Here is a 20,266-nt window from a genome sequence, read left to right as displayed (position 1 = left end):
CCGTTGCAGATTTTTTGTGTCCTCCTCACTCATTGCTTTTCCTCCCATCTTTGTATCAGCAGCAAACTCTGTCTCTTCATCCAAGTCATTAATATAGATTGTAAATAGTTGAGGCCCCAGCACCGATCCCTGCGGCACCCCACTAGTTACTGTTTGCCAACCGGAAAATTAGCCCTTTATCTCATCTCTCTGTTTTCTATTAGTTAGCCAATCCTCTATCCATGACTTGATTCCAGAGATGAGGGGGTTGACTTATGAAGATAGGTTGGGCCTATAGAAACATAGAAAATAGGTACAGGAGTAGGCCATTCGGCCCTTCGAGCCTGCACCACCATTCAATAAGATCATGGCTGATCATTCACCTCAGTACCCATTTCCTGCTTTCTCTCCATACCCACTGATCCCTTTAACCGTAAGGACAATATCTAACTCACACTTGAATATGTCCAATGAACTGGCATCAATAACTCTCTGGTAGGGAATTCCACAGGTTAACAACTCTGAGTGAAGAAGTTTCTCCTCATCTTAGTCCTAAATGGCTTACCCATTATCCTTAGACTATATCCCCTGGTCCTGGACTTCCCCAACATCAGGAACATTCTTCCTACATCTAACCTGTCCAGTCCCGTCAGAATTTTATATGTTTCTATGAGATCCCCTCTCATTCTTCTAAACTCCAGTGAATACAGGCCCAGTCGATCCAGTCTCTCCTCATATGTCAGTCCTGCCATCCCGGGAATCAGTTTGGTGAACCTTCGCTGTACTCCCTCAATAGCAAGAATGTCCTTCCTCAGATTCGGAGACCAAAACTAACACAATATTCCAGGTGTGGCCTCACTAAGGCCCTGTACAACTGTAGTAAGACCTCCATGCTCCTATACTCGCATCCCCTAGCTATGAAGGCCAACATACCATTTGCCGCCTTCAACGCCTGCTGTACCTGCATGCCAACTTTCAATGACTGATGTACCATGACACCCACGTCTCGTTGCACCTCCCCTTTTCCTAATCTGTCACCATTCAGATAATATTCTGCCTTCGTGTTTTTGCCACCAAAGTGGATAACCTCACATTTATCCACATTATACTGCATCTGCCATGTGTTTGCCCACTCACTTAACCTGTTCAAGTCAACCTGCAGCCTTTTAGCATCCTCCTCACAGCTCACACCGCCACCCAGCTTAGTGTCATCTGCAAACTTAGAGATATTACACTCAATTCCCTCATTCAAATCATTAATGTATATTGTAAATAGCTGGGGTCCCATCACTGAGCCCTGTGGCACCCCTATAGTTCAGAAGAATGAGAGGTGATCTTATTGAAACATGTAAAATAATGAGGGGGCTCGACAAGGTAGATGCAGAGAGCATATTTCCCCTCGTGGGGGGAATCTAGAACCAGGGGGCATAGTTTCAGAATAAGGGGTCAAAACTGAGATGAGGAGGAACTTCTTCTCTGAGGGTTGTATATCTGGAATTATCAGCCCCAGAGAGCCATGGAGGCTGAGTCATTGAATATATTTAAGGCAGAGATAGACAGATTTTTGTGCGAACAGTGAGTGAAGGGTTATGGGGAGCGGGCAGGAAAGTGGAGCTGAGTCCATGATCTGATCAGCCATGATTTTATTAAATGGCGGAGCAGGCTCAAGGGGCCAGATGGCCTACTCCTGCTCCTATTTCTATTGTCCTTATGTCACCACCCGACAACCACGACGTGCGTGGATTCTTCAGCGCAGTCAAGACCACCTACGGCCCAAGCACCCAAGGCCCTACCCCACTGGTGGCCAAGAACGGTGAGGTACTCATCAAGGACAGAGAGGCAGTCAGCGTCCCTTGGAAGAAGCATTTTCAAAATCTCCTGAACCGAGACTCTATTCGCCGTGAGTGTCCTCGACTCCATCCCGCATGCTACCCGCCACCATCTCGGCACAACCCCAGCCCGGCACGAGGTAGAAAAGGCCATCTGTCAGTTGAAGAATAACAAGGCAGCAGAGCTGATGGAATTCCCACCGAAGCAGTAAAACATGGCGGAGAAGCACTTTTGGCACGAATACATGACCTAATTTCTCTTATCTGGAAGGAGGAGAGGATGCAAGGAGATCTCCGGGATGCCATTATCATGACCATCTTCAAAAAAACGGGACAAGTCCGAATGCGTTAACGACAGAGGAATCTCTCTGGGTTCAAGACCTATTCTAGGACTTGAGCACTTAAATCTAGCTTGATACTAGCTGAGGGAATTCTGCACTGTTGGAGGTGCCATTTTTCAAATGGAACAGCAAGCCAAGTCTGTCTTCTCAGGTGGATGTAATTTATCCCTCAACCAATGCCGCCAAAAAGATTATCTGGTCATTTATCTCATTGATCTTTGGAGGGCCTTGCTTTGTGTGAACTAGCTTCTGTGTTTACTTACATTACAACAGTGACTACACCTCAAAAGCACTTCATTGGCGGTGAAGTGTTTTGGGATGTCTCTAGTTGTAAAAGGCGCTATATAAATTCAACTCTCTCTTTCCTTCTCTTTCTCTCCCCCCCCCCCCCCCCCCGCCCCCAACCACCGTAGTTAAAAAAAATAAAAACCTTGAGCAGGACATGTTGTTTGATTTCCTTTGTTGCAAGGTATTGATTTACCATCTAATAGTGAAACTAAAATTTGCAAATACTATGGATATTTCTTGGTTATTCTTGGGAAGATTGTGGTAGGCTTTCCTCTTGTATCGCTGCAGTCCTTGTACGGACGGTACTATAACAATGGTGTTGGGTAGGTAATTCCTGGATTTTGACCCAATAATGATAAAGGAACAGCAACGTTTGTCTAAGTCTGAATGGTTTGTGACTTGATGGTGATGGTGTTCCCATGATATTTGCTGCTCTTGTTCCTCTTTGTGGTAAAGGCTGTGGGGCTGGGAAGTGCCACCTCCACAGTGCACTGGTAATGAAGCGGTTAGTTATTGAGTCTGGTTCATCAATCAGACTGCTGAGCTGTTCGTGTTGTTGCGTCTACACCTTAACTGAGCAAGTGGTCAGTATTCCATCACACTCCTAACTTGAGTCCAGTAGATGGTGGAGAGGCTTTGAGGGATCAGGTGAGCAACTTGGCAGAGAGTACCCAGCCTCTGCCCTGCTTTTGGGGGCCTTGATGTTGATTTGGCTAATCCAATTAAGCTTCTGGTCAATGGTGACCGCACCTCCCCCCCCCCCCCCGACCAGGATGTTGATGCTAGGAGAATGATTGTGGTCAGGTCAATGCGAAGTGGTTGGGCTTTTTCTTACTTTGAGGTGGTCATGGCCTGGAATTCATGTGGTACAAATATTCTTGGAACTCGTCAATTGTTTACTGCACAGGGGGAATAACATTTTTAGGTTTTAAAAATATAATAATTGCAGTAATAAAAAACGAATATCCTCTAGCACTAAGTTTGCCTCTCTGATTAGCTAAAGAGTACTTTCCTTGTTTTTTTCCTGCAGGATCTATCCCATTAAGGATGTTCCTATAGAGACTGAGGCACTCACCAGATGGCTCTACCAGCGGTTTGTAGAAAAAGAGGAACTCTTGGCACATTTTTATGAAACAGGTATAGTTGCTCAGGATTTGAAAAAGACTTAAATTTGACAGATTTCTTTCTGAGGCATGGACCTTAGTTATTAATACCTTGTAACAGAGAGTCCCAAGACTGGGTATTAATTTAATTGCCCTCTTCCATACCTTCTCCAGTGACGGGATATCTCTCGTGTGGTAATCAGAACTGGACACACAACTCCAAATGTGGCTGTACAAAGGCAAAGTGTAGTATTATTACTTTTATATTGTATTGTCCTAGCAATACAACCCAAAGTCCTATTTGCCTTGCCAATATTCTTGGCACATAACGTGTGGACTTTGATCAGCAATGACTCTCGGGTCCTGTAACCTTTAGCAAACTCCACTGCATCATATACATTGTCTAGAGTTGACCAGACCCAAACATTGCACTTCTCCACATTAAAGGATATCTACAACAGACTGATCCACTCCCCCAACGTATTTTACTTGACCTGGGAACATCCTGGTCTGAAAGTTTCAGCTGCTCACTGAATACTGTTACCGGAGTTGCTGTTGTTTGCAAGAAGGAAGTTAGCCGGCAGCTTTCAATTTGGAATTTGCAGTATGCTCTGCGCAACTTCAGCACTACTTTAAATACTAAAGTTTCAAATAATTCTACTTTTCAAATTGTTTTAAATACATCTTTAGTCCTACTAGAACAAAAAGCCTTTTTAAACGAGCAAAATTCCCATTCAGCGTGCTCCATTTGATTATTTTTGTGGCTAGTTCCTGAGAATTTTGGCTGTTGTGAAAATTGAATCTGATTCTACCCCTACACCCCTTGACTATGGATGGCATCCAGCAACACAGTGACTGCGGACTAAATTCCAGTGAAACTAACACTTTCATAACTGTTGTTGCGTATGTGTCACCTCGTATTTATGAATTGAATTCTTTTGAAGGCTTGCAAAGAGGGAGAGGCACTTCCACCTCTTGTCATGATGTTAGTTCATCCTCTGGCTGGAATTGTATTTATCTACCAGTATTGTCTGATTATTGAAACCAAGACCACTTTATTGAAATGTGAAAGTCATCCTTGCAACTAGGCTGATTCCGGAGATGAGGGGGTTACCTTATGATGATAGATTGAGTGGACTGGGTCTTTACTCGTTGGAGTTCAGAAGGATGAGGGGTGATCTTATAGAAACATTTAAAATAATGAAAGGGATGGACAAGATAGAGGCAGAGAGTTGTTTCCACTGGTCGGGGAGACGAGAACTAGGGGGCACAGCCTCAAAATACGGGGGAGCCAATTTAAAACCGAGTTGAGAAGGAATTTCTTCTCCCAGAGGGTTGTGAATCTGTGGAATCCTCTGCCCAAGAAAGCAGTTGAGGCTAGCTCATTGAATGTATTCAAATCAAGATAGATAGATTTTTAACCAATAAGGGAATTAAGGGTTATGAGGAGCGGGCGGGTAAGTGGAGCTGAGTCCACGGCCAGATCAGCCATGATCTTGTTGAATGACGGAGCAGGCTCGAGGGGCTAGATGGCCTACTCCTGTTCCTAATTCTTATGTTCTTATGTTCTAACTCATTACTTACAATAAAACCACCAGAGAGGATTGGATACTATAATTGAGTGGAGGTTTCAGACACTAGGCAAAGTGAGTTACAAACACCAAGCCCAAGAGTGAAATAGTAATGAAGGCACAAATTTAAAATAATTATAAAAAATTAAAGGGGGTATTTAGAATGATTTATTTTACACAGATGGTTAACATTTAGAATTTGCTGTCATTATCTGGTTGAAATTTGGCAGATGCAGTATAATGTTGGAAAATGTGAGGTCATGCACTTTGGCAGAAAAAAATCAAAGAGCAGGTTATTATTTAAATGGCGAGAGATTGCAAAGTGCTGCAGTACAGCGGGACTTGGGGGTACTTGTGCAAAAAACACAAAAGGTTAGTATACAGGTACAGCAAGCGATCAGGAAGGCCAATGGTATCTTGGCCATTATTGCAAAGGGGATGGAGTATAAAAGCAGGAAATCCTTGCTACAGCTATACAAGGTATTGGTGAGGCCACACCTGGAATACTGCGTGCAGTTTTGGTTTCCATATTTACGAAAGGATATCCTTGCTTTGGAGGCAGTTCAGAGAAGGTTCACAAGGTTGATTCCGGAGAGGAGGGGGTTGTCTTATGAGGAAAAGTTGAGTAGGTTGGGCCTCTACTCATTGGAATTCAGAAGAATGAGAGATCTTATCGAAACGTATAAGATTATGAGGGGGCTTGACAAGGTGGATGCAGAGAGGATGTTTCCACTGATGGGGAAGACTAGAACTAGAGGCCAGAATCTTAGAATAAGGGGCCACCTATTTAAAACTGAGATGAAGAGAAATTTCCTCTGAGGGTTGTGGATCTGTGGAACTCTCTGCCTCAGAAAGCTGTGGAAGCTGGGACATTAAATAAATTTAAGACAGAAATAGACAGTTTCTTAACCAATAAGGGAATAAGGGGTTATGGGGAGCGGGCAGGGAAGTGGACCTGAGTCCATGATCGGATCAGCCATGATCGTATTGAATGGCGGAGCAGGCTCGAGGGGCCATATGGCCTACTCCTGTTCCTATTATGTTCTTATGAAGTAGTCTATACATTTTTTAAAGAGAATTAAATGGTTACTTAAAGAGTAATATTAAAGTGTATGAGACTTGATTAGACTAGAAGGCTCATGGAGAAAAACACCAGCACAGACTTGATGAGCTGAATGTCCTATTTTTGTGCAGTAGCATTCTGAAATTCTTATTCAGATGAAATATTTACTTGTGGAAGGATATTTTGGGAATATTCTCAGACTGTAAGTGCATTAGTCCTAGAAGAAAGGCTAAACTTATTTGTGCAATCTTGAAGGAACCATTCAAAATATCTTACTGAGTATATGAATCCACCACACTGTAAAAATTAACTATTAATAAATATTTATAAAAATCCCATATCTGGGCAAATCCCCTTGAGGCTGTCCTCTTCATACGTCGCTAGTCTTTGTAACTACTCTGTCTTCTGGTAAAGCTGACCACTGCCTGATGCAGTGAGGCTATTGAAGATTTAAACACAATTTTACTCATTCACATTTCTGAAACAAAGGCCTAGAAATTTGTGGCCACTGCAAAAGCTGCCGGTGCCATCTTGGCTGTGGGTTAACGGCCGCCGAAAACAGTGGTGCTGGCAGGACTGAAAAATTGGCTCTGGGGACTAATTATCATTAGCCCAGTGCTTAACTCATTGTGGAAGGCCAACCTGGTGATGTTGGTCATGGCAGGATGCTCCAATGTGGCATGCCCAAGCGCCATTGCTACTAGAACAGCCTCTGAAAGTGAAGCTGTGATTTCACAAGGCATTCTGGGATTCTTAAAAAGGCAATGCATTGTTTTTTTACAAGGGCAATGTGTTCTTAAATTTAAAAAAGAAAAATGAACTAAAATATGCAGTTATTAGCCCTTACAGCTCAACTGCCTTCTGAAAAATAAGTAACATTAAAAGGAATTCCCAAATAGGAGTCTTCAGCTCTTAAAGCTGAATTCCCTTCCGCACCTTTTTAAAAAAAAAAAAATGGGAAAAGTGCTTCAGCACTAACACAAGTCACTCGGCAAGCAAGAGAAGGAGCACCCAGGGTCTTGCATGCAGCACTCCAGCATTGTACAGGGGGTCAACACTTCAAAAGAGGTCCGCGACCCACGGGCCAGGAGGTCCTTCAGAAAGAATGATGTGAAACCATATCACTAAGACCATCATGAGCAGCAGTGTCACCCCAGAACCTGCCTCCAGTGCCCAAAGAAGCTTCATGATCTTCAAAGGTCAAGGACAGTGAATGCATCTTCAAAAGCCGTCTCCTACCAACTGCATCACTAACCTCACACACTTCTCAATGCTCACCTTCCATTCATAGCTTCACCATACCCCCTTGGAGGAGACGCTGCTGGCCACTCTTGACACGGGCATGGCTGAACCCTTGGCCAGCGGCGGGGCCGAATGGATACAAGATGTTGGTATCCTCATACGTTATCTTTCTTCTTGCATCTGTTGCTTTTCTGCCCTCCCCTCACCACAACTCCACCCTTGTGCCTTCTCCATTTCATACACCCAAGAAATGCTGCCTGCCCAGCCAGTGGTTGACCAGGGAGAGGAGAGTGAAGAAGAAGAAACACCTTCGCTGATTTCATGCTCCTCTAGGTCGACCAGCAAGGCCATTTGCAGTGTCCCCCACTAAAAGTCTGCAGCCTTCCACCCAGCATGCGGCAGCCACTGGTGTGTGCAGTAGCACTGCGTGACAATTTCTTCGCCAAAGTGTCTTTCAGTCTGAATGTAAATAAGAGTGTTTTAATTTTGGCCAACAGCACTGATGTGGATAAAGATGGAAGGAATAGATAGTGCTTCCTCCAGCTGCAATAGCAGCTGTGGTGGGAGATTGTCACTTAGCCAATGCCACTGTTGTGTTTCCTAACCCAGAGTGGGTAATTCTAAACTTCTCTCTTTTGGTTCTCAAACTCTAGCTTTTGCAAACAGATAATTTGTAGTGTTAAAAGCATATCCCCAGAATAGCAAGTGCCAACATGCTAATCATTTAGTTGACCTTGGAAACCAATGCCATCTGCACAAAACCAATCTAATGCCAGCAGCAAGGCAAGCCATCTGGTCATGTTTTCTCTCGCGTCTACCCTGCCATTTTCTTCAAATTGTATAACAGTCTTCTCCCTCCCTGTTACCTGATTATACTTGTAGTCCAGAGTCATGCATTTTGAGTTGCTCCTGTTAATCTCATAGCTTGTCATGCAGAGGATTCAGAAGTACATGGGTTAAGCAAGCAGGATATATGGTACAATATCATGCATATTGTTCAGCACGATAATAGCCTCTGTCTTTTTGTGCGGAGTAACTATTTGTACTATGTCTCCCTTCTGCGCATGCGTCTCCTGAGAGCTGGGGGAGGGGGAAGAGAGAGAGCCCGGGGAGGGGGGGTGTTGGAAGAGAGAGCTGGGGGGGAGTGGTGAGAGAGTGTACTTTGAGAAGACAGATCACATTCTTCCTACTCCCTGGTGCATGCAAGCTTGGTGCATGTGTTACAAGAGACATCGTTGGGGTGAATGACGTCCAGAAGTCATGACACTGTCACTATTCACTTCATACCCAACAAACATTTTGTTAACAATCTGCGCACATTGCTTCATCTATGGTGGGGAGGTGCGTAAGGTTTTGCACTTGGGTAAGGGTCTTCAGCTGGTGGAGGGATTGCTGGGGTAAGGGTCTTCAGCTGGCGGAGGGATGCACTTACGCTGGGGTAATGGACTTTGGCTGGAACTTGGTGGCTTTTGGGAAGATCTATCCTCTCTGGCTTCTGAAGTCAAAATGGATCGAATTACAAATTGGAAATTCACTTGGAACTTGGGCTGGGCGGTTCCAGTTACACATTCCAGAGGAACTTCAGGGTGTGGCTGGTCCCCTTGGAGTATAAATCATAAAAATGGCTGCATTTCAGTTAATACAAATAGACGCATCTATTTTTGAGAGTTCTTCGTGCCTGCTAGTCATAGTTCCTGTACCAGAACAAGGAGGAAAGATGTTAGAGAATCCATTTACGTAGTCCAGTGTAGACTAAATGCTGGGGAGATAATGCTGTATCCATCTTGTATCCATCTCGAAGGAGGAGAGGGAGATGGTCAAAACCAAAATAACAGAATTGAAGTTGGTACATAATTCAACTAAAGGTCTTCACCACATCAAAGGGCAATTTAGCCACATGATTTCCCTGGTTGCACACCAATTACAGGTGATTAGTAAGTCACTTGCGCTGTCAAGATTGGTGGTGGTGAATCCTACCTGATCTGGATGAATGATGTTCATGGTGACATTGACCAATCTAAATCAGAATTTTTCACCAGAATCTCCTGAAAAACATGATGGTAACATTTGATTAGTTCTGCCCTGCAACTTCAGCCCATTGTGGATCACATTGGACATAACCATCCCGTTTCAAACACATCCTGACAAGTATCTTTAAACAAAGGACACTAATTTGCTTTAATTAACATTACTGAAATACACTAGGAAAACCCTCTCTTTCAGGAGATTCCTGAAATGTAACTGAGAAATGCTGAACCTCTGCCAATCCAAATGGTACTGCGATGGTCTCTATCATCATCTGAGGTTCAACTAACTATCATACTGAAGAAAAATCCATTGAGTTCTGTTTGAAGCATTGGGCTTCAATCGAGTATGATTGGCGGTCAAATATGTCAAATCATAGAAGTTAAAACCCGATGGAGGCCACATGCCCACTGAACCAGAGCTGCTGCTTGGTATTCAACTGGACTTTTCTTCTATTCCTATTTCTCTGCCCTTCCCCCATATCCTTTTATAGTTTTCCTTTTCTACCACAACTTGCATTTTATATAGCACCTATAACCTAAAAAAACATACCAAGGTGTTTCACAGAGGCGTAATCAAACAGAAATAGACACCAAGCCAAGTAAGGAGATATTAGCAGTGATTGGCCAAAGAGGTGGGTTTTAAGGGGGGTCTTGAAGGAAGAGAGGGAGACGGTGAGGCAGAAGGGTTAGGGAGGGAATCCCAGAGCATTGGGCTCTGAAGGCACTGCCACTAATGGAGGGTGAAGGAATGGGGTCGATGCACAAGAGGCCATAGTTGGAGGAATGCAGAGTTCTGGGAGCTGGAGGAGGTTACAGAGATAGGGAGGAGTGTTAGCATTAATCTCCTTTTTCCTCTGGTTCACAACGTTTTGAGTAAGCACGAGAGTTTTTTAGTGGAGTATACGGAATAGACTTTATTGATGCACAGTAAAGGTGATCAGTCTTAACTGTATACAGAGAGTGGCTTTTTGGTTTCTGTATCTTTCGAGCCTTCTGAGATACTTTGAAAACCATGCTCCTGTTATACACCATATTTTGACTACATCAGAGGAAAATGTCAGAGATAAGACTGCATGATGTATCTATTCCCAAATCCTTTGAAAACAGACTCTTCATGTAAACAGTTGTTTACTTCTAAACTACTTCCCCTAAACAAGACTTCCTGACATAATGTAAAACACCCTTTTAAGAATAGGCTTTATGAACTATCTATAGTTATGGTTTCTTTGACCCTGTTTTATCACCCTAAATCTAAACGTTTCATTTTATTACTAACACTTATTTCCTTACACAAGCATTTTACGAATCAGAAGCCATGCTTTCTCCTCAAGATACTTCAAAGTCATCCAGTTTATATTGGAAAGCCTGTTGCTTCAAGACACAAAGAAGTTCGATTGTTAGAATCATAGAATGGTTACAACACAGAAGGAGGCATTCAGCCCGTCGAGCCCGTGCCGGCTCTCTGCAAGAGCACTACAGCTAGTCCCACTCCCCTGCCCTTTTCCTGTAGCCCTGCAATTTTTTTGCCCTCAGGTACTTATCCAATTCCCTTTTGAAAGCCACGATTGACTCTGCCTCCACCACCCTTTCAGGCAGTGAATTCCAGATCCTAACCACTCGCTGCGTAAAAAGGTTTTCCCTCATGTCGCCTTTAGTTCTTCTGTCAGTCACCTTAAATCTGTGTCCTCTGGTTCTTGAACCTTCCAACAATGGGAACAGTTTGTCACTACTGTCTAGACGCCTCATGATTTTGAACACCTCTATCAAATCTCCTCTCAATCTTCTTTGCTCTAAGGAGAACAATTCCAGTTTCTCCAGTCTATTTACATAACTGAAGTCCCTCATCCCTGGAACCATTCTTGTAAATCTTTTCTGCACCCTCTTCAAGGCCTTCACATCCTTCCTAAAGTGCGGTGCCCAGAATTGAACACAATACTCCAGTTGAGGCTGAACCAGTGTTTTATAAAGGTTCATCATAACCTCCTTGCTTTTGAACTCTATTCCACTGTTTATGAAGCCCAGGATCCCTTATGCATTTTTTAATCGCTTTCTCAAGCTGCTCTGCCACCTTCAACAATTTATGCACATATACCCCCAGGTTTTTCGGTTTTTCGGCTTTGCCGCTTTCGGGGCGAAAACTGAGGTGGGGCGGGAAATTTACTACCCAATCAATGTTTGCGCTGTGTGGAGCAACCTTTGTCATTTGGCCCTCGCAGCGCAAAGGGAGGCGTTGTATGACTTTTGCAGCATAAAAACGGGAACCTCGCTAACTAAAGTACGTAGCCAGGAACGCGCCGAGGCCTTGGCTGGGGGGGGGGAAACAACAAAAAAATTCTCACAAACATTCAAAAAACATTGAATACAACACCTTTACAACACACATTGCTATAAAAAAATAAAAGAATAAAAACTGGAACTTGCCTTTTTTGCAGTTTATCCAACTCTCACCGCCACCGGCAGGGCTGGACCACTGTGTTTTCCCTGGCAGTCATGGTGGGGCGAGTTTCAGGGCATACGGGTCGGATAGGGTCGAAACTTCGGCAGTGTTGCAAGGAGAGCTGTTGCACACCCGGCACAGCTTTTAAGCGCTGCCGCAAAACCCAACCCGAGAATCGTGCCCGGACACCAAAGAGCTCACCACCCCATTTATCGCTACAGAGGGTCAAAACCTGGCGCAAACTGAGTCGCAAACGACTCGAAATTCCAGCCCTTTTAACCACTTTCTCGATCTGCCCTGCCACCTGCAACGATTTGTGCACATATATCCCCAGGTCTCTCTGTTCATGCACCCCCTTTAGAATTGTACCCTTTAGTTTATAATCCTTAACTATCCAAGATGTCCACCTATACATCCCTATAGGATGTTCAACAAGGGGCTATAGGGATTTAAACACGAGGATGAGAATTTTAAATTGGAAGCGTTGGAGGACCACGTCCGGAGGTGACAAAAGAACGGCATGAGTGTTTCAACAGCAGATGGGCAATGTTAGAGATGGAGAGTGTATGGGGTCGGAAGTTCAGAGTCAAATACAGTTGTGCCCTGCATTCTTTTCATGCTGCTTCTACTTGTCTTCCTTATCCCTTACTACCTTCTAAAGTCTTTCTCTTCCAGGGCCTCCATGAGGTGGCCTCTTTTTTTTTTATGGCAAAGTTATGCAGCACCATTGCTATCCTTAACCACCTCGTCATTATTTCCCATAATGATTTTTCTGGGCCGCGAGGCTCCTTTAACGGGCTGTGTGGCTCATTCAAAAGTCCGCACATCGGCTGCGCTGGACCCCTGGAGCAAAGGGAACCTTGCACCTAGTCAACCTATATTGCAGACAGTCCCCAGACCAATCCAGGCATCTGAAGCATGCGTTCAGAATTTGTATAATTTACTTTATGATGACTCTAGGGGCACAATGGATCTCATTATAGTGATGCTCAGCTGGCCTCCTGGGAAAGCATAGAGTTGACCACAGCTGTGGCTCAATGGGTAAGTGTACTGAGCAATACGGTTCAGGGAGGTCCAGAGAATGAATAAAAAAATCTTCCGGCCTGAAAGAAAACACAATCAAAATAACTTTAGTGATCTCTGCTGGAACGAGCACGTGCAAAGATAATGGATGAGGAAAGGATTGGGGTTAGCTGTGATGCCTCCCATGATAAAATAGCCTGCCAACCGTGTGTTCTCAAACATGAACAGTGACTATTTAGGTGAAGTGCTGCATTGATGCCTTCAGGAAAATTGGGGAGAAAATTTAAGGGTGCCTGTTTGTTTAAAGGTAATTTTAAAATATTTTGTAAATGCTGAGGGTTGAGTGATTTATATAGGACAAATTTATGTACTGTTCATGGACACTGCCATCACTATCTTCGGAATTTGTGGAAGCTGTGAGATCTTGAGGTGCAGTGTCTCAGGAGTTGGCTTTTACATTAGTCTTCCAGAGAGAAAATACTGGATGACATTAATCTGTAAATAAATTGTGACATACGCTGTAATTGGGACTGTAATTGCTTGCTCATTTTGCTATAAATTAGTTGCATTGTTGTTTACTTTTTATTTTTGTGGTGACACAAGAAAATATCTGACTCCAATAATATTCAATATAGGAGGCAAAAAGGAATGGAAATCTCCTCGTTTACATAAAATGTTTTTTGTATAAGGACAACCTAGTTACTTCCCTTACGTGTTGTTTCTTTTGCCTCCCGGCTACGACTAACCCAAGTTTCCCAGTTGGTAAGTTTTGCTAACTCTTGGCTGATCTGCTGAATGAGGTGTTGAATGATGGAGTGTGTTCCATCTAGGAGAGGGAGGAACAGTCAGTCCTGCCCTTAGGAAGTTTACACCCTGTCCACCTGTGACAGTGACATCAGTAATGACCATAAGCCTACAGCCCTCAGTAAACAGGAGAAAATCAGAGGGGAAAGGAATGTTGATTGTTGAAGTGGATTATTCATTGGATAAAAATGAAACAGAACATGCTTCCTTTTACCAAGTTACTAAGAAAACTGAAAAACCGTTTGTTGTTTTTTTTGCAGGAGCTTTCCCACCTCCCAAAGGTCAAACAACAGCGACTTCCAGAGCTATGACCCTTGACCCATTGTGGCTCTTCCTAGTACAACTAATGGGATTTCTTTCTGGCTACATGTGGTATAACGTTCTGCAGTATTTGTATCACTGCCTGGGGCTCTAGGAATTTGGAGAACTAAAACATTGAATTAGGACTTGAACCCAAGCACGTGTGTCAGTGTCCATGTGTGAATGTAAATGTTTCTTGAAGGATGATAAAGAGAAGTATGGATTGGTTGCCTGTCATTTTTCGTCAAGATTTTTAGACTCAAATTTAAAATATTAATCCAGATCATCAAGTCTACAACCTGGTGTTAAGAGTTCTGACATGTTTACGTGGTCCGTAAGCACCCTCACTGTTTAATTATGCTGCATATCTACAGATGTCCTCTTTGAGAGAAAAAACGTTGGAGAATACTTCAAATTATTGCAGTAAAAACCATCACTTCCCATTGCTTCAGGAGGCAAAATTGCCAACAGACAAGACTGTCACAAGGAAGCCCACGTCTCCAACCTTTCCCATGTTAAAACGATCCTGATGAGAAACTTGTCAGAGCTGCCACTGTTTTGTATGTTATTGGCAGTGAGAAGTGTTTATTTCCCTTAGCAGTTATTCAATATACTTCATTTTGTGATTCATTAAAAGGCTACTAAAGCATCTAAAATTCTAGTGATCACAGATCATTAATTGTGTCACTTTGACACTTAAATAGCTGCAGGTAAAATAGTTAGGAAAGTTGAAAAAACATGCTTCATTCTAGTTCTAGTATGTATGATACATTAAATCTGAGTAAGGTTTAGTTGAAATGACCAAATACAGTGATGCAGCCAATCATGTAGTATCTTACAGTGAGTAAGAAGCTGCTAGTTGGAGTTAGTTCAGGACAATTACAGCACTAATGTTGCAGAATAACCAGGCTGTCAGATAGCACTGAAAATATTTGTTATAAAAGACTTCACACAATGGACGAGAAATAGCAAAAAAAAAAGTTTACAAAATAGTTGAAAGTACAGGTCATCTGAGTAACTTTTACTCTGCTCCTTTCTTAAACGCTGTGATTCTGGCTGCATCTTTTATTGTACACATTCTACTGTTCAGAATTGTGTAGATGTTATTGATGGATTGTGTGAATTGATGCAGATCATTTTTAATCTTGGTTCACAAGTCTGTTGAATCTGAAGAAGTTTTAGCAGGGATATTTGTGGTTGTTCTAATTTGATGCTTGGAAGTCATGACTTAATTTTCATCACTTGAACTTCAGTATTTCATTTTCAATTAATGGGCTGGTAGCCTAGATGTTAAAATGAACATTTCATTGTCTGACACTGGATTCTGCCACCCATTGGGACGAGCAAAATGGCTCACCTTGGCCAAAGGGAAAATGCATTACCATATATTCTAGTGTTTGGGGACTGAAGGTAGACACACTGGTTTACTTATTACTTGCAGTATGATGTGTGTCTTAAGTTAACATATTCCCATGTTAATTTTTTTTTAATTATCTGAGTTAAAGTTTTGGCTAAAGAATCTTAAATTGGTGTTTTTTTTCCTCCCATCGAAAATGAAGTCCTCCTTCCTGCCTGGGTGAGTTAGGACGTGGGAGCTGTCTGCTCATCTATGTTGCTGGGAGCATATGTGGTGGTCTGTTGCACAATGTTCCATTTGTAAATCCACCTCTTTCCCTGCAGCAAGTTTGCCTGCAGTTGGTTAAAATGGTACTAACCTGGTAGAAAAGTTTTGGAGCAGTTGATAGCTCTCTCCATTCTTTATTGCTGAAATAGATACCATGGCGGTAACAACCATCAAGAGAGACAAATGTCCCATTCTGATCAGCCAGCAATTTCGAAGTACTATTTGGTAGCCAGTCAGCAGGTGGATTGTAGATGAGTATAGATCATGAAGCAAAATATATAGGAGTTTAGAACCCTGGATGGAAGCTATTCAAACAGCTTTACTTTGATACCAGTATTTACAGCAATGTTAAATATAAAAGGATGGGAGGAAGATCGAGTTTGCCCATTTAAACATGATATAGAATAGTTAAACGATTAGAGAAATTATAGAATCTATATACAGCAGATAGTGATCTGTTGACTTTTTTTTTGCAGAAATGCATAAAAATCTGTAAATGGCAAAATGATGTGATCACTCTCTCTCTCTCTTCCCCCCCCTCCTTCAACCCCCCCCCCCCCCCCCCCCCCATTGCCCTCCATAAGGAGATTAACTTATAACCTTTTAGTTTAAGCACTGACATACACCAATTGGCTCTTGGTTATATTTAAAAATGTAAAGTCTGAAAGAAAAAGCAACATTAATATTGAATTACTGAATTATCTGGTCTGAATGTATTGGACCCTTGTAAAGAGTGACTTTCTCATGTACTTCAGTTTCAGTGTAAATTGTTACTTTGACTAGTCTGCAATCCTTATTTCTTTCAATTATGTAGCAGGATGCTACAGTAAAGCTGCAGCAGGAGACTGCAAATATCAAAGTAATGATAAAATAGTTGCTGAGACCTGCTACATACCACAAGGCAGTACTGTATTTTTGCTTTTGTAATTTTGGGAATGTCAAGGAGTCTAAATTGCTGAATAATTTTCTTTATATTTTGGATCGTTGTATATATGGTGTGAGGCTCCAACACAATCAGCTTTCGTTTTTGAATTGCATTTAATGTTACACGACTTGAAATTGTCTGCTTTATAATGTCAGTATTTCTGCTTTAAGAAATAGAAAAATAGTTTAAATTGTTTTTTTTATACATCAGCGGTGCACCAATTGTTGGCATATATGGGTTTTATTTTAGAAATAAATATAACTACATTTTTGCCATTTTAAAATTTACTATGGGAATTCTTAATGGAGTTGAATTCGATACAATCAGTAACGAGACTGGTATAACACAAAGGAACAATACAGTTCTTCTAGATAGAAGCAATGGCACTGGAGGGCAGAAACCTGCCTGACACCTCCCCTAGATCACCCACTGGATTAATCTTCCCTTTTACTTTAATTTTCGTACGCCAAGTCCCACATCAATCATTCAGCTCACTTCATCCTTGGACGTTGCAATCGTCCTATGCTGGCTAATGCAGATCCTATATCAACTGCTGATCAACTTAAAACTAAAAGCACTGAAAGAACACAAATAAACTTATGAGGTTTAAGGAAACATAAATTACTATAAGTGGATTACACATTTCAACCCCTTTCCCACCCCAACCCCCAAATCTATACAGTTGTCTCCCCTGGGCTAACCCTGGAACAAAAAATAAACCAACAAAAATCTATATCACATTCTATAGCGTGGCTGAACACTTGGGCTGTGAGCTCATCTTTCAGGTCTTTCAACTGCAGGGGTTCCTGTCCTGAGTTGGTTTGCACACTGCAGCAGCTCTCTGGGTCCCTCTTCATGGCTAGCTTCTGGGTGCCTTGCAACTCATAACTGTAATCCATTCTCTGTCCCGCCCCACAATACCTACACCAGGCTGACTGTAACTGCCTCAATATGGACTTTTGCGTAAAGTTACTCAAAACATGCAACCTGGAAGTATATACAACCAACACAAATATATAGAAATGGGTTAAAATGTAAAGTAATGGGATGTGTTATATAAACAAATCTGGCAGTAGTATTTCAGAAAAAAATCATTTGGAAGCCTGCAGTTAATAAAAATTATACAGATCTCCATTTATACAGATAAATGTTAACACTTAACATAAATTTGACTGAATATCAGTCACTCACCAATCCATCTGTTTTCTCATCTGGCTTAGGTTAAAATACAGAGGTGGGTGTAGAGCTGAAAGAGATTGGAAGGGCAGAGATTCGTTTAGTTAGAAGATGAGCCAGACCATTTAATTTTTTTTTTAAGGGAGGGTTGGTAAGAAATGAAGACAAAATTAGTCTTGTATCTTCTAATGTGTTATTTATAAAAATGCTTTTTTCCAATTTTGACTTTATACAGTGATATTGATCTTTCACAGAACTGTGGAGAATCCCATTACTCCACATTTATGCTCTTGGAGATAAAGATTTATTCCATTGGGGTCGGGGAAGTGGTAGAAAAAAAAGTATTGGATTTAACGGCCTCCCATTTTCCTTGAAGAATATTTACTCCCACGGCAACCTGTGGAATCCATGTTTCTGGATATATCTGTTTTTGCTGAAGTAATGCTGCTGGTTCACAGTATTTTTTTGTATGATATTTCATGTTATGAATGTTAATCTTTTGTGTGAAGAAACTAAAAATCCATGTAAAAGTCCTACATTAATGGATGAATTAAAGTAGCACTCCATATCCAGGCATGTAGCAATTCAACAGGAAGCATTCAAAATCACAGATGGGAATGCTTCTTGAGCTGGCTTGCTAAATCCAAGTCTGTTGGTGTTTTCCAGAGAGAGTCTAATGGAGAAGTTTGCAAAATAGTTAATGCTACAAATATGAAACAAATGAATTTTAAATATTGCGGTTTATTTTTTATGAGCCCTGAATAAATATAGCTGACAGCTGTTTGCATTTTACTCCTGCCATTGTCTTTTAAAACATGCTGTTTACAATGTTTTTAATCTCAATTGCTACACAAGTCCTTGACCAGGTTACTGTCAATGTCAAACTGCAAAAACTCTTGATAATCTTTGTACCTAATTGTGTTCATTGTTTTACAACTATTGTATACTAAAATATGCACAGAAGGGATATTAATAAAATAATACATTCAAAATGTACTGATATCAATACTACTTCACCATTTCTAAAGATGAGAACTTTTATTTTCAAGCCTGCCATGTGGTTTATCTACACAGACTGGGAGATATTTTCATTTCTAGATTGCATGTGTACAGTGATGTGTGTGTGTGTGTGACAAAATTGTCAGTCAGTTCAATGCAGAGATTGGTATTTTTTTATTTGATTTTCTCTGGCTCCACTATTCAGGGAAAAAAACATGTAGAATGAATCAATGTAGCCATATCCATGCTTGCTAGTTTGATCAATATCAATGATTTTTTTTTACTTCTCCGGACAAAAGACAGTTGTAATTCATCTTCTGGTTCTGTATTAATCTGTCTTAGAGTTAATTGAGTCCCAACATTTATGTTATGTGGTAGAAGACACAGATGTAACTTAGTAAACAGTAAAATAAGGGGATGGCCTCGGAGACCATCTCGACTTGCTTAGGCCCATGATTATTAATAAGGAATGAACAAGACCTTTTTTTTTAATTAACTTTTCTTTGTATTGCATATGTTTGTGTGCAACTGGACAATTAGAGATACGTGGCTCTTAAAGGATGTTTATGCAACTGTCCAACGTACCTTTTTTTGATGTTTGGTATATTTGGTTGCTACATGGAAGATTTTGTCTTTAAATTCCATAATAGTGCAGGAAATCATTCCCCCCACCACTAACTGCAGATGCTCACAGATACTAGTTTACTGATTTAAGAATTATCTATCAATGACTCAGCAACACTAAGAAACTTCTACATCATAAAATTCAGGTAAACCTGAAAAAAAAAACAATTTTAGTAATTAGGCCCATGTTATCTGGACTTTGATTGTCGAATTACAAGGGAATGGGGACCTGGGGTCACAGGTTAATCATTCCAGATTCATGTCTACCATTGATACCTTGAATCGGTAGCATCAGTCATTTAGGCAGTCTGAGCACGAGTTGACCAACACTGTCCTATGTTAACACGTACTACGATAGCTTATCTGGAAATGTAACAATAACATCCCCATGTGATCTGGACCAGATACTCACATCTTTTGTACATGTATTTCTTTAATCTTTCCACTGGCAGATTGAGTTACCACCACGAGACTTGATCTGGATCATTAAGCTGCTTTATTTCATGGGAAGGTGAACATACGGAGCAACTATTAAGATCAGATTCACTTAGTTCAGTCAGTAAAACTTATCTTTGCGTACTGATACAAAATTAATGAAGACTACGCTTCCCACTTCAGTGAATTGGCTTAACTCTACTCCATCCTGTTCGATAGACCAAGGCAGAGTTTCCTCTCCCTTATTGACTTTCCAGTGTTGTTGCAGAACTTTTGCCAGTTTGCCTCCTGCTTTCACAGCTTTGTCTATATCTTAAAAAGCTTGACTTCAGTCTCATCTGTTAGTCAAACACACCCACCCCTCGAGTGGAACCTACCAGTCTAATTTCTGCTGAGTTCAAGTGAAGAGCATTATTACAGGAACAATGAGTGAATAATCACTGGAATGTTACTCTATCTTTGCCTGTAGAATATTG

The 20,266-nt window shown here is 41.5% G+C and overlaps 1 protein-coding gene across 3 annotated transcripts in view; it reads left to right on the top strand.

Moving 5' to 3' along the window:
• lpgat1 (lysophosphatidylglycerol acyltransferase 1) overlaps nucleotides 1-18,695 on the top strand; it is a 151,485-nt gene extending 132,790 nt beyond the window's left edge. For all 3 annotated transcript variants that reach the window (XM_070889519.1, XM_070889518.1, XM_070889520.1), the window contains 2 exons: nucleotides 3,468-3,574; nucleotides 13,968-18,695. In XM_070889519.1, coding sequence (XP_070745620.1) covers nucleotides 3,468-3,574; nucleotides 13,968-14,122 — 262 coding nt within the window. In that variant the 3' untranslated portion in view covers nucleotides 14,123-18,695. The remainder of the gene's footprint in view (nucleotides 1-3,467; nucleotides 3,575-13,967) is intronic.
• Nucleotides 18,696-20,266: the final 1,571 nt, after the last annotated feature.

The sequence above is a fragment of the Pristiophorus japonicus genome, chromosome 9 (genome assembly GCF_044704955.1).
Source record: "Pristiophorus japonicus isolate sPriJap1 chromosome 9, sPriJap1.hap1, whole genome shotgun sequence".
Taxonomy (NCBI): Eukaryota; Metazoa; Chordata; class Chondrichthyes; family Pristiophoridae; genus Pristiophorus; species Pristiophorus japonicus.
Note: the sequence above shows the minus strand (reverse complement) of the source record. Positions and strands in the feature narration are given on the sequence as shown.